Consider the following 12,622-nt stretch of genomic DNA (forward strand, 5'->3'; position numbering starts at 1 on the left):
TATTGATAAGCTTTTTAGAGTTCATGCAGTGTAATTTTTGTCGCTTGTTGAAAGGGGGAGGTGGGTGGAGTAAGAAAGGACAGGAGAATTTGAGCTTTCCAGATGCTATCCAGAGACGTGAGGTTTTCGCCCCCTCTGACACACTGAATACCAGATGTCACTGTAACCATGGGTCGGTTTGTCCTTCTCTGAAATCACTCTGGTTTCCTGTGTCTGGGATCCGCACACATTACAATCTGTGCCACAGATTGACAATGGCAGTTGGAAGATTAAGAGTTTCAGTGCAGTGACACTAGTCACTGTTTCTAATGCCGAAGATATTCTCGGATCTTTTGTAGAGCCAAGGCCAGCTCACTGAGGAGTTGAGTCTCCTGTATTAGTGCGCTTGTATCGCATTTCTTCTGAATTCAGGAAATTATAAAAGTTGTCTACCTAATTGAGTCACGAAACCCCTACATTTCAGATTAAGTTCTAAACTGCAGCAGAGATGACCATCATCACTCATGTGCTACATAGATCAGCAGGTGCATGCCACTGTTCTGGAGCACTTCCTGAAGCAATTCCAGGGTTTAACGGTTACTTCCAACAAAGCGTCCCACCAGAATAAAACAATTAAAGATGGAATCTATAAAATTGCCTTCCTTTGAGAAATGTTTACTGTAATGCCATTTTTCTATCGTCCAGCTCGAATGAGGCCAGGAAAATCCCAGCGGAGAGCAATCAAAGGCTATGGCTTTCCCTGAGACATGCCTCCACGTTGCTCACACTTGCCTTTGGTTTAGTGTGATGAGTGATGGCACCCGGCTCCTTTCTCCCTTACCGTGTGCACTTTTGACCTATATCCCTTTTCAATCTAATAGTTTAGGATTTGTGGATGCTTTCACAACCAGTCCAAAAAAACCCAAAATGTTTGGGTAGGATCAGATCCAGCCAGCTTGTCAGAGCATGCAACTCGCTCAGTGAGTAGTAATGACAACAGTAAAACACACACACATTCTTCAAAATTCATTTATTACACGAAATAAAATATAACAAAAGATCTATTAACATACAAAGACATTTAGGAACAAGGACTACAATGGTATAGTGATAGATAATAAGATGTGTTACAGACAGGGTACTATCTTTTGTGCAACTGGTTTTTAGCCTGTAATTCTGTTGAAATCTTTTTTGCATCTCCTTAGCTGCTCTATTTGACCAAATGGGGAAATAAGCACAAAACGGTGTATGATTAAGAGGTTATTAATTCCATGGGGACCAATAATAATGTGTTTGGTGCAGTCCCAACAATTTTAAGTAAATTGATTAGAACCTGCAGTTATTGAACGTGGAGCAGTATCTACTTGGTCCACTGTATACAGATGTATGTATCTAATGGAGTCAATTCATAACTGAAGATTCAAGATGCTCTTGCTAACAATACACTGAACTTTGTTCACTAATGTTAATATTTTTCATATTCAACTCATGATAAAAAACTTTTCAGTCTAATGTGTAATATTTTGAAACATCAGAAATAATTGATATTTCAGGGGGCAATAGGACAAAGATTAGTTTGTCATTCTTCAGTTGTATTCCAGAACAATCTAGAATTTGTAACATTTAATTTACAACGCCTCTGGCAATATTTTCCACATTAACTTTTATAATGGTGTTAATTGGAAGGTTTTTTCCAGTAGCCACCAGTTGGAAAATCACACTGTGCTGGTAAACATTAACAAATGATTGACATTGTGCTTAGTAAAGTATGATGAATAAATATTTTTATAGCCATGAGCACAACTCCATGAACAGACATGCAATTGCTCATAATTAGTTACCATTACATGACTAACTGAAATGGTTCAGGTACTGCAAAGCGATGGCTGTTGATGACTGCTCAACAGGCAGCTTCATGTAGACAGCCACGTCTGTTCACTGCAGGCCGGCTACAGGCTATAAACCTGGGTGCTGGAAACAAAGGGCCATTCTTATGGATGAAAACCTGGTGTCTCTAAACCTGTGGTGTACTGCACACAAGAGCACCAATCAGATTATATTTGTACTGTCTCCCAAGGACTGCAGATACAGGGACAAGTAAAGACTAGTTCTAATAATCTGGCTATAATTAATGTGATTGTAAAGAGCAACATTATTAGCAGGCCAGATTGTATGAATGTATGATGTAGAAAGTGGAAGCACACAGATCAGCCTTATGACTTGACCCAACACAGGTGACAAGCCTGCAGAGATGAATGCTGAAGACTTGAAATGGTCATTGGATCATTATAGCTTTTGGGTCCAGGAGCTGTTTGTGGATGCAGGATCATTTGCCTTGAGTAGATAAAGTCATAAGGAAGCCGTGAAGGAGGATTCGCTGGTTTATCTCAGACCAAGGGGATTCCTCCAACCAATCAGGGCCTCTGATTGAATGGCATGCCCGAGCTGCTACATTGTCTTCTGAAGAGTGATAATGCTGTGGTGAATGGACCCATGGTCAATGGCTGCTTATTAATGTCAGGCTTAGTTTCTAAAAGTCTCAGTGGGGCAGTCAAGTTCCCCTCCCCCACACCGTTGTGGCCAGGCTCTTAGGCTCATAGTCTGTCTGGGGACGGTGGTAGTGGGGGTCTCCGCCTCTCAGACCACAGAGCTGCCCTGGGAGGGAGAGACCAGCAGGCTGGCCACGTCCGCCCGCTCGATCCGGTTCAGGGCGGAGCAGAGCGCGCCCAGCGTGGAGCCTTCCTGCACCGCCCAGTGGGACAGCAGGGTGTGCACGGGGTCCTCGCCCCTGCCGAACACGTCCACCCGCTCCTGCTCGTACCCCAGCTGGGCGGCCAGGTGCCTCCAGCCCCGGCCCTCGCCCTCCTTCAGCAGGCTCTCCACCTCCTCCTGTCTGTGGGCCGGCAAGCTCCCGTAGAGCCGATTGTCCAGCTTGCTGTCCCGCTTGCTACCTGTAGGGGGAGACTGCGTGGGTCAATCCTCCATGTTTGCATCAATAAAATAAGTGGACTGGCTGTGCTATCACTCGTGTGTATTATTGGTGTTGCGGTTGCCGTGTGCTGACAGAGCTTGCAGGCACGTGTTAACATACATTACAGGCGAGGTTGGAAGAAAAAATGTAGCTGTGGAATGTGTGATATCAGACAGATGGAGCTACCTTTGCTGGGCTGGTTGTCTCCGAGGCTGTGGGAGTCCAGGAACACCCCACTGTCACTGTGCAGTTTCTCACCCTCGGAGGGCACGCCCAGCTCCCCCGCCCGCGCCTTTCCCAAAGCCTGCTTCTGCTTACAGGACGTCCAGCTGGGAGACAGAGCACGGCAAATATTAGGGAGAGGCAGCAACTTGACCCGGCTCATGTGCGTTTAATCCACTGACTGAGCCACAGGGAATAGCCAGTTGCACGCACTCACCACTTGTAGGCGACGTAGAACAGAAGTCCCAGCACCACGGCGGCTAGCACGGAAACGTAGACCGGGATGATGTTGTTGCCTTCCTTCTCCTCGGGGGGGAATTTCGGGGCACCGGGGACTGGGCTAGGCTCTTCACCGTCAGGTTCGGCAGGACGGGACAGGATGTGCAGCTTTCTCTCTGTATGGAGGGGGAGGCACGAGGTGAGGACTGCTGTTACCACAGCAATAGTGGCAGATCAGGGGTGCGTGGGTCTTAAGAACTTAAAGCACTGCATTGTCTCTGCACTGTGAGTCACAGAGACTGACTGGGGGGTTTCAAATCCATATAAACCTGCAGCTGTAATGAGAACGTGTGGGGAGAACCTGGCATGTTGTACTTTGACAAGAAACTTGACTGATACTGTGTGCCCTGATACATCCAGCATTAAAACAATAATATTCTGGGGGGTTGGGGAAGTACATTCCAAACATTTCTTTTCAGCTCCTTGATTAGATACCAAAAGGATGGTAACACTAACAAACTACACATACACGCATCCTTGAACATCACACAAACTTTAAGTGTAGTGGAAAAAATAGGGAAATGTCTTGATTTGAGTACGTTTTAATGAAGATAGAAGGCTCTGGTGTAACTTGAGAAATATCTATGGACCTAGGTTTAACACACAGAGGCAGGGCCGAAGAAAAAAGTACAAGAAATAACTATCACTTCCTATGTAATACATGCCAGCAGCACCACAAGATTACAGCTAAGAAACACACACACACACACACACACCAAAGGAGGAAGTGGAGTGAGCTCAGAGGAGCATGTGGGCCAGAGCTTGGGAACAAGCAGGCGAGCGCAGACTCCCTGTGGCTCTGAAATGGATCCTGCCCCCAGACAGGCCTGCTGCAGGCGGGTTATTCTCAGATCAAACGCTCGCAGGGGCTGAGGTCAGAGGTCGCAGCCCCCACCCTGCACATGTGCAGATTAGCCGACTCCCTGGGAGCGAGCGCTGACCTCTGGAACACGGTCGGCCGCCCGCAGGGGTTTCCCAGCCGAACCCCTCCCTTTAGACCCGGCCGGGCCAACAGAGTTTACACAAAGACTCAGGTAGCTCCAGCCCCTGGTGCGTGCTTACCCATGCAGAGCGTGTTGGAGTTGTGCTGGCAGGCGCGGATCTCCACCTCGTTCTCCTGGCAGGTGGAGCAGCGTTGGCAGGGCCTGGTGGACCGGCGCTCCTCAGAGTAGGTGCCCGGGCCGCAGCGCTGGCACAGGGTGTTCCCGTGAGGGCCGCAGGGGCGCGCCACGCCCTGGCCCTGCCCGCAGGAGGAGCAGGCGGCACACAGGCCCACCGTGCCGTTCTCCTCCCGCCACAGGTAGTAGCCCTCGCCGCACTCGCACTGCGTGTCCTGGGACGCGCTGCAGGCGGCCGTTTGGGGAATGCCGAAGGGACAGCGCGCGCAGGGCCGGCACGGGGAGAGGCCTTCGGATGCGGAAAAGGTCAGGCCTGAAACACGGAGGAGCAGGGGTCAGGGGTCAGAGAGGAGCAGCTGACTCCGCAGGGACTCTCAGTTCCTTCAATCCTTTTCCAGTACAACTGCACCCTCCTACATGTGGTATGTGCAGAGTAAGCCACCCATGTACCTGAGAACAGCACAGAGCTGCTGCCATCTATTATTTGCAGGCACATTCATTGTACATCGCTCCGGATAAGAGTGTCTGCTAAATGCCTGTAATGTAATGTAATGTAATGTAAAGTACTTATCTTCAAATCTAACATGAAACAAATGAACAGAAAATAGTTCATAAAACAAAGAAGTTGTATCATTCAGATTCATTTATGTCATTTAGATGAGTGTAATCTATCGATCAGTGGATCATAGCATTTATTTCCCCTCTTTACTCACCACTCTGACAAGGCTGGCACTGAGTGTTTTCCTTCCCACACCCCGCTGCCACACCATGCCCTGCTGGGCACAGCTTACAGCACTCCCCCGAGTCTGTGAAACGGCCACTGGCACAGGTATCTCCCAGCGCCACCTGCAAAACACACACACACACACACCCGGTCAGACACTTCCTGTCTGAAAGAAGGCTGAAGCCACCAGTATATCCCAGCATGTGCACCTGTGTCTGAGGTTTTTCACACAGGAAAAGTATCAGGACTTAGACAGTTATGTCATTGTAATGTAATAGCCTCTGCATTGCTGCAGCTACATCACCCTTGACCCTATCTCTGGATTAGAGCTCTCTCTGTGCGCAGCAAAAAATACATTTCACAGATTTTACCATGACACAGAAGTGTGAGTATTATAACTACTACAGCATGACCTCACAGATCTCTGTACAGCACAAACCTTTCTACTCACAAGTGAATCCTGGACATGGGGTATAATCGACAAAATTATAAGATATTTAGGACAACAATGGCAAAAAGCTGTAATTTCTATAATTTACAGCACACCAGTGTTTATACTTTGTGGTCAATTACGCTTTTCCGTGTATGTAATGCTGGGAAGTTATTTGACAAAAGTTGTATTGTGCATTCTGTATGGATTCAACAATAGAGATGTTAAACAAACTATTGAAAAAAAAAAAGCTACATGACATCGTGTGGCTAGCTCCTTAGCTCTTTTAACTAATACTATAGTTACTAGACATTGTTTTAGACAGAGATAAACAGTCTATTACATTATTAACTAAAAAAAACAGGAAATACCAAGTCAATTTTACAATAAGCCTATGGTTTACTAAAATATATGTATATTTATTTTACATTATAGGTTCTGAGCCACTTCACATGGTGACTTCCGAATGTTGAAGATTGTCAATACATTATTTGTGTAATAAAATAAAGCCACAATTAATGTCGTATGTGCCTATATTAGACTCCTTTGAAGACTGAAAAGAGTAAAAATAAGTCAAAATAAATTACTTTTAAATAAGGAAGGCAGTTCTTTTTTTCTTTTAAAAAGAGTTGAAAGGACTTCCTCTCACATCCTCCACCTCCCATCTGTGTGTATGTGTGTGTGTGTGTGTGTGTGCGTGTGTGTGTATTTGTGCCTGTGTGGTAGTGTGAGTGTATGTGTGTGTGTATGTATGTATATGTGTATGTATCTGTGTGGTAGTGTGTATGTGTGTGTGTGTGTGTATGTCTGTGTGGTAGTGTGTATGTCTGTGTGTGTGTGTGTGTGTGTGTGTGGTAGTGTGTATGTATGTGTATGTATGTGTGTGTGTGTATATGTGTATGTGTCTGTGTGGTAGTGTGTATGTATGTGTATATGTGTGTGGTAGTGTGTATGTATGTGTGTGTGTGTGTGTGTGTGTGTGTGTCTGTGTGGTAGTGTGTATGTATGTGTATGTGTGTGTATGTACGTATGTGTATGTGTGTGTGTGGTAGTGTGTATGTATGTGTGTGTGTGTGTGTGTGTGGTAGTGTGTACGTATGTGTATGTGTGTGTATGTATGTATGTGTATGTGTGTGTGTGTGTGTGTGTGGTAGTGTGTATGTATGTGTGTGTGTGTGTGTGTGTGTGTGGGTCTCTGGAGCACAGGAGGGACTGTGACTGTTGTGCCTGGGGGGGGGGTGTCAGTTCTCTGGCACGGCTCAGCATGTGAGCGTCTGTTTGGGTGAAGGGAGGCTTTGATGTGCCCTAAACCCTGCAGGTGTGTGCCTGTGGAGGTCAGCTCAGCTACATCCCCTCCTCCCCGACACGTCCTCCCTCCTTCTACAGCACCTCCACAGTGGCATCTTAAACATGCACATATTCATAAAGACTTCCCCACTACCCCTGGGGCAGACCTGACAAGAGCAAACAGATGTTTAACAACAAACCTCCATAAAACAGGAAAGTAACAGCAGAACTCTCTCTCTCTCTCTGTCTCTCTCTCCCTCCCTCCCTCCCTCCCTCCAAACCTCAGGACCAGCGTGTGTAAACCTGCAGAGCTACCACTTTCATCTAACACAGACAAACATCAAACATGTACACACAATGACTGTGTAGATACAAGCAGATACAAGTAGACAGACACACATTTTTGTGTTCAGCTTTATCTCAAATTGGTCAAATGACAATAAAACACAGAGGGGAATAGTAAACTGAGACTGGAGATTGTTTTAGCAAAACCTCAGCTGCCCCAGTAAATGTCCACACTCCATGTACCCTGTTCGGTCTTACACAGTCCAATTTACAACCTTTTCCTGATAGAACCTTTACAAGATGCTGTGATTAATCAACCAATATAATCATTCAACGTTGTAATTTTCCAAATATAATATGCTGTTTATCTGGCTACATTGTATGGTTTGGGAATTATACCTACATCCTGAGGGATTCCATATTTCAAACTCACCCCAACTCTCTACTGAACCAGATAAAGCTAAGGATGAGGATGCAGAGTTGTAACTAATTGCAATTGCCATGACTCTTGCCTTTTTTAGAGTACTATTAACTTGCTACATGTCTTTAGCAACACTTTATTCACCTCAGCATGTTTTGTTTAAAACAAGGAGGAATATTTACTTTGATGCCATAAAGCATAATGAAAAATATTTTTATAATATCATGTCCTTGCACTGTTAGGCACTGGGATTAATTTTTTATTGGGAATAAAACATAGTACACATTCAATGCCTTTTAACCTGGGTCTGAACTCTAAACTCTGCAGTCATTTCACCCCGATCTGATGTGGTTATGAATCTGCACAAAACCAAAAGTTCAGAAAGATCCATTTGACCCAAAACGTCCCATTATAAAAGTCTGTCGGAGGCCAGAGTTGACAAATCTGCATGACATGTGGGAGCCCACAGCCAGCCTGGTCCGTCTCGACTCACATTTGACCCCACCCCCGAATATAAATATTTGGTGCTGGTGTTATTTGAAAGCCTGTCTGGTGCTTTTTCATCATGTACAAAGCAGGAGGTTGGCAGCGGCTGTTCTGAGCCAGACAGGCCTCTCTGCTGCCAACACCCTTCATCACTCTCCCTTACAGTCCTCGAGTGCACAGCAATCTGCTGCAACAACACTTCTCACACTGTGAGATGCTCTGTTTCAATTCGAGCCCTCGATTGTTGAATTATGAATGAACGTGTTTTCTGTACTTCTGTCAGGAAGAGGTTAGAGAGACACCGGCACCAGTCAGGGAGGCAGGACTGCTGTTGGGATGGCACAGAGCAGAACATTTCAGGTGTGTGACCCAGACCACAGCACTGAAACACAGCACGCTCTTTCAGAGCGTGTATCAGCCTGTGTAAGGATAGGCTCTGAATGGCTCATCTGAATAATGAACCCTTTGCTGAATAAAAGACAGAATCGTGTGTAGGCAAAGCTAGCTTCATTAATAGCTATTGTGCCCGGACAACCTCCTGGCTGATCTCAGGCTCAGTTCTTCGTACTCCTGAAACAATTATTTTGAGTCACTGGCTCCTACTGCTGTAACATAAAAGGCAGGATGTTGGGAAGGCCACTATAAAGACCTTTTTTCATTTTAATACGCAAGTGGAGTGACCAGACAGACTCCTTTAACAGAGGAGGCCACTTCTTCAAATGAGGTCTGTGTCATCAAACAGGACACCATGTTACCACAATGAACAACAAAGATTTGGATGCAATTATTTCAGTCTATAAAAAATTTTTTTTTGGAGATATCCAATAATCACAACGTAAACATATAATATCCATTAAAGTGGAACCTGAAATTAATTCTAATTCACCTCCAATAACTTCAATTTATTAAATGCAAAATGCATTGAAATAAAACAAAAAAAACTTGCTGCTTACAAACTAAGAGGTAATCCTGGAATGACTTCCCTGCCGAGAGCTTCAAGTGAATTGCATGTAGCCACTGAATAAATACTGGTGCATAAATATCACTGCTTTGTTATTCATTGACAAGCTGACAAAAGGCACACTTTAAAGGGCAGAAACTTTCATGGTTTTGTTACGGTATGCCTCTCACTGATTGGTCTCCTTGGCTCTTGGGCTGTGAGCCTTGGTCTGTAAACCAGGAGCAGATGTTGGCTGATTATAAGATCTTGTATCCAAAACTGAGCGCGAATACACACACACACACACACACACACACACAGCCCACACCTCCTCCTGAACCCTGAAACACATAACAGAGATTTTATCTGTCTCTTCAAAAGAAAAGGGAGAACCCGGGGCTGCAGTTGCTCTCCACTTAGTTAAGGAGCTGCCATCAGCGCTGGTTCCCCGGTGAGAGACCACCATGGAGCAGGGGTTGAAGGGGATGCAGGGGGCTGGAGACCCGAGGCCCACGGCTGTCACGCTCACTCACAGCCAGCGCTGAGCACTCGGTTTCACCGCCACCATTACCGGCCACAGCCGCCTGGGAGGGGTTTTTTTTAAGTAAAATCGCATTTTATATGATGAATCACCCTGACCGGGGCAGACAGAAGTTTGGGCTCCTCTGCGGTAAATCTAGCCTGTGTGCGGAGCAGATGAAAGAGAGGAGGCCCCAGGGGCGCAAGGCCTCGCTCAGCCCTGACACTGACCCCTGCACTTCACACCCTGGTGCCACCGACACCTACATCACACCCACGAGGGTCCAGGAGCCACGGCCAGCTAGGGGGACAGCTGGCCATCTTCCGCAATTACTTCAGTTCCCAGTAGCTATGCATAGTAAATAACAAGGCCTACATTTGTTCTTGTTAATGCTGGGATTTTTTTCTAATTCTTTTTGTGATAATCCTCATGCAAATGTTGAGATCCCACTTATAAATAACCAAATGGCAACTGGCGAATTCTAAACTGCTGGATATTTAGCTTGTATCATTAACTAATACTGGGGAAACAATAAATAAATACATAAAATAAAATAAAGGCATAAGCCTATGCAATTTATGCAGATACCCAAAAGTAGGTGCCCTCTAGGTCAGAAGTTCAAGAGGAAACCAACTCCCTGCTGAACCAGACCTGCACTGACATGTACATTCAAATGTGATCACATGATAACCCCTTTTTCCTCCACAGACCAAAAGAAGTAGATGATAATTGCAATGGTCTGGATATGCTGAGTCTCGCAATACTGTCACATTTAGTAAAAATTTAGAGGAGATCAAGACAAAAGGTAAAATGAAGTTAATTTAGAACGAATAAACGGAACAGTAGCATTTAGCTGTATAGATTCTAAAGCATATAATTTCCAGCCGCAAATGAACAGCAAGTTAACCAAGATATGTGACACTGACACGCTGGTTCCAACCACTCTGGAATGAATGTCGTAAAAAAGGGCAACTTTCTCTTCTGACTGCATAACTGGCTTGTTAAATTATGCCCAAGGAACACATACCAAATATCTTCAGTATATTGCAAACGTGTATTGTGTGGTCTTTGAATTAACAGATATCTTTGAAAACCCCACAAGAAACAATTTCATAACATACCATTTGCTTTTCCCCACTCTTAAGTAGTGCCAATGTTCTTTGCTCTTTACTTAATGGATTTAATTTGGGTGAAAAAAGCCCGTGGTCTTTTCGTCTTGTTTATGTTCAGTAAATATCTTGAGAAGTTGGCTTGTTTTACTGTAACACTACGCGCATAGCTTTTAAATAACAGAGCTGGAATAGAGGAGCGTGACAAGACAGGAGTTAAGACGATCTCAGCGTCTGTCTGGGCCTGCGAGAGACGACTGAAAATGACTAAACATCAAGACTTATTTTTTATTATACTGCATGCCCACGAGTGGCCCCATTTCATAGTCACCCAAACGATACATGTATTTCTACATTTTAGGTAGGAGTGAGACACTATATTCCGTTTGCAAAAATGTAAAATTCGTGATTTGAATATAGCCTACAGCACTAAAATAACAAATGCTATTAAATCCCAACCCACGAACAAATACAGGAGTCTGTGAAACAGCTCCACATGACTGATGTTGCTAGGCGCTTTGATTCTGTGGCCACTTCCACGGACACGGGAGGTGATGGATAACTTACGCGAGAGGAAAATGCGCATTTCAATGACATGTATTAAAGTAACAAAATTCTCGCAATTACAATGACGCTACGCAGTCCTGACAACCGCGTTTAAAATGTTTTAATACTTGTGCTACTGACAATGAAAAGTCATGCAACTACCAAATTATGTTTTAATTTAGAATGTTTCTTTTATTGAACAAACAATGCATTTAAATCTCATTTTAATTATTTGTTTTTGAGCGCGGGTAGGCTAATTGAGAGGCAATGTGACGTTTTATGTGAAATTAAATTGGGAAATAGTGAACGCAATGAGGTGGGACCTTTAGAACGTAGCTACTTGGATCGTAATTTATCTTTTAAAATAAAGTAAAAATGTACAACCGGGTGATGCATCACAAATAAAATGTTCCGTTTTGTATGGCCTAACCAGTAAATGTTCAACTCTTAGAAGATGAAACGACTAAAGTACGAGGGTATACAGCGCACAAACATGCCAGTTGTTGCCAGATAGTGGCTCAATATATCAGCATCACGGCGCACACGGCACAGATATCTTACCTTTAGGAGTGCGATGAGAGCCCAAACTCGCAGCGTAATCTTCTTCCAATGCATCTCGAAGGTAAAAATGTCCTGGGCACAACAGAACTCCTTTGAAAACGAGAAGGTTCAACTCGGAATCCAACCACTCTTTCTACGAAGAGACTTAAGTTTTGCCTCTGGACACCGCACAATGACGCGCCCCGCTGTTAAGAGGAGTTTTTGCAGTTTATGCGCAACGGGTTAAAGGCGAGTGCATTTTTAAAATTTCAGACAAATATCCACAGTTGTTTACGTAGCCTATGTGTCGAACCAACCAGTTAAACTTGTGTTCCAGCGACTGGGGGGTCACTTCTCAGCGAGTCAGTTTATCTGGCGGTAGAGGAAACCGTTTTTTTTTTTCTGTAGACAGATAGCCTACAAGTTCAGGACTGAAAATACCTTCATTCACTTTAAATCAAAACGGTACAGAGGTTGAATCTTAAACCCAAAGCATTTTCCAGGGTTTTGGGCTACAGTAGGCTTCTCTTCAACCTATAGCTCCATTGATACAAATTCCGACAGCGCAGCAGTGATGGTTGAGAACTAATGAATGCCTCTTCAAAGTCATCCAAACCTCCTTCTCCCCAGATAATCACCCCCACGTGTCCCCTTACGAGCCTTTTGATTGGCTGAGCCGTGTGGATAATAAACACATTGAAGTGATATTCCGATATAGCGGCGACAGGATACACTGCACTGCAATAAAGTAAGAATAAAGGCGCC

At 44.7% G+C, this 12,622-nt stretch overlaps 1 protein-coding gene across 1 annotated transcript; it reads right to left on the minus strand.

Annotated features, from left to right (window-relative positions):
- Positions 1-994: 994 nt before the first annotated feature.
- Positions 995-12,418, minus strand: nradd (neurotrophin receptor associated death domain). The gene is made up of 6 exons (XM_061263349.1): positions 11,879-12,418; positions 5,283-5,415; positions 4,514-4,882; positions 3,390-3,567; positions 3,137-3,279; positions 995-2,930 (listed from the first exon to the last, which is right to left on the minus strand). Exons 1-6 carry the CDS (start codon positions 11,930-11,932, stop codon positions 2,617-2,619), a joined length of 1,191 nt encoding a protein of 396 aa, XP_061119333.1. The 5' UTR covers positions 11,933-12,418; the 3' UTR covers positions 995-2,616.
- Between the last annotated feature and the right edge of the window lie 204 nt (positions 12,419-12,622).

Source organism: Conger conger, chromosome 1, assembly GCF_963514075.1.
Source record: "Conger conger chromosome 1, fConCon1.1, whole genome shotgun sequence".
Taxonomy (NCBI): domain Eukaryota; kingdom Metazoa; phylum Chordata; class Actinopteri; order Anguilliformes; family Congridae; genus Conger; species Conger conger.

Coding starts and splice junctions, on each gene's coding strand:
- nradd (XM_061263349.1), bottom strand. CDS start 11,932: ATGCATTGGAAGAAGATTACGCTGCGAGTTTGGGCTCTCATCGCACTC. Junction 3,568..4,513: donor CTCCAACACGCTCTGCATGG/GTAAGCACGCAC, acceptor CCCTCCATACAG/AGAGAAAGCTGCACATCCTG. Junction 3,280..3,389: donor TTCTACGTCGCCTACAAGTG/GTGAGTGCGTGC, acceptor TCTGTCTCCCAG/CTGGACGTCCTGTAAGCAGA.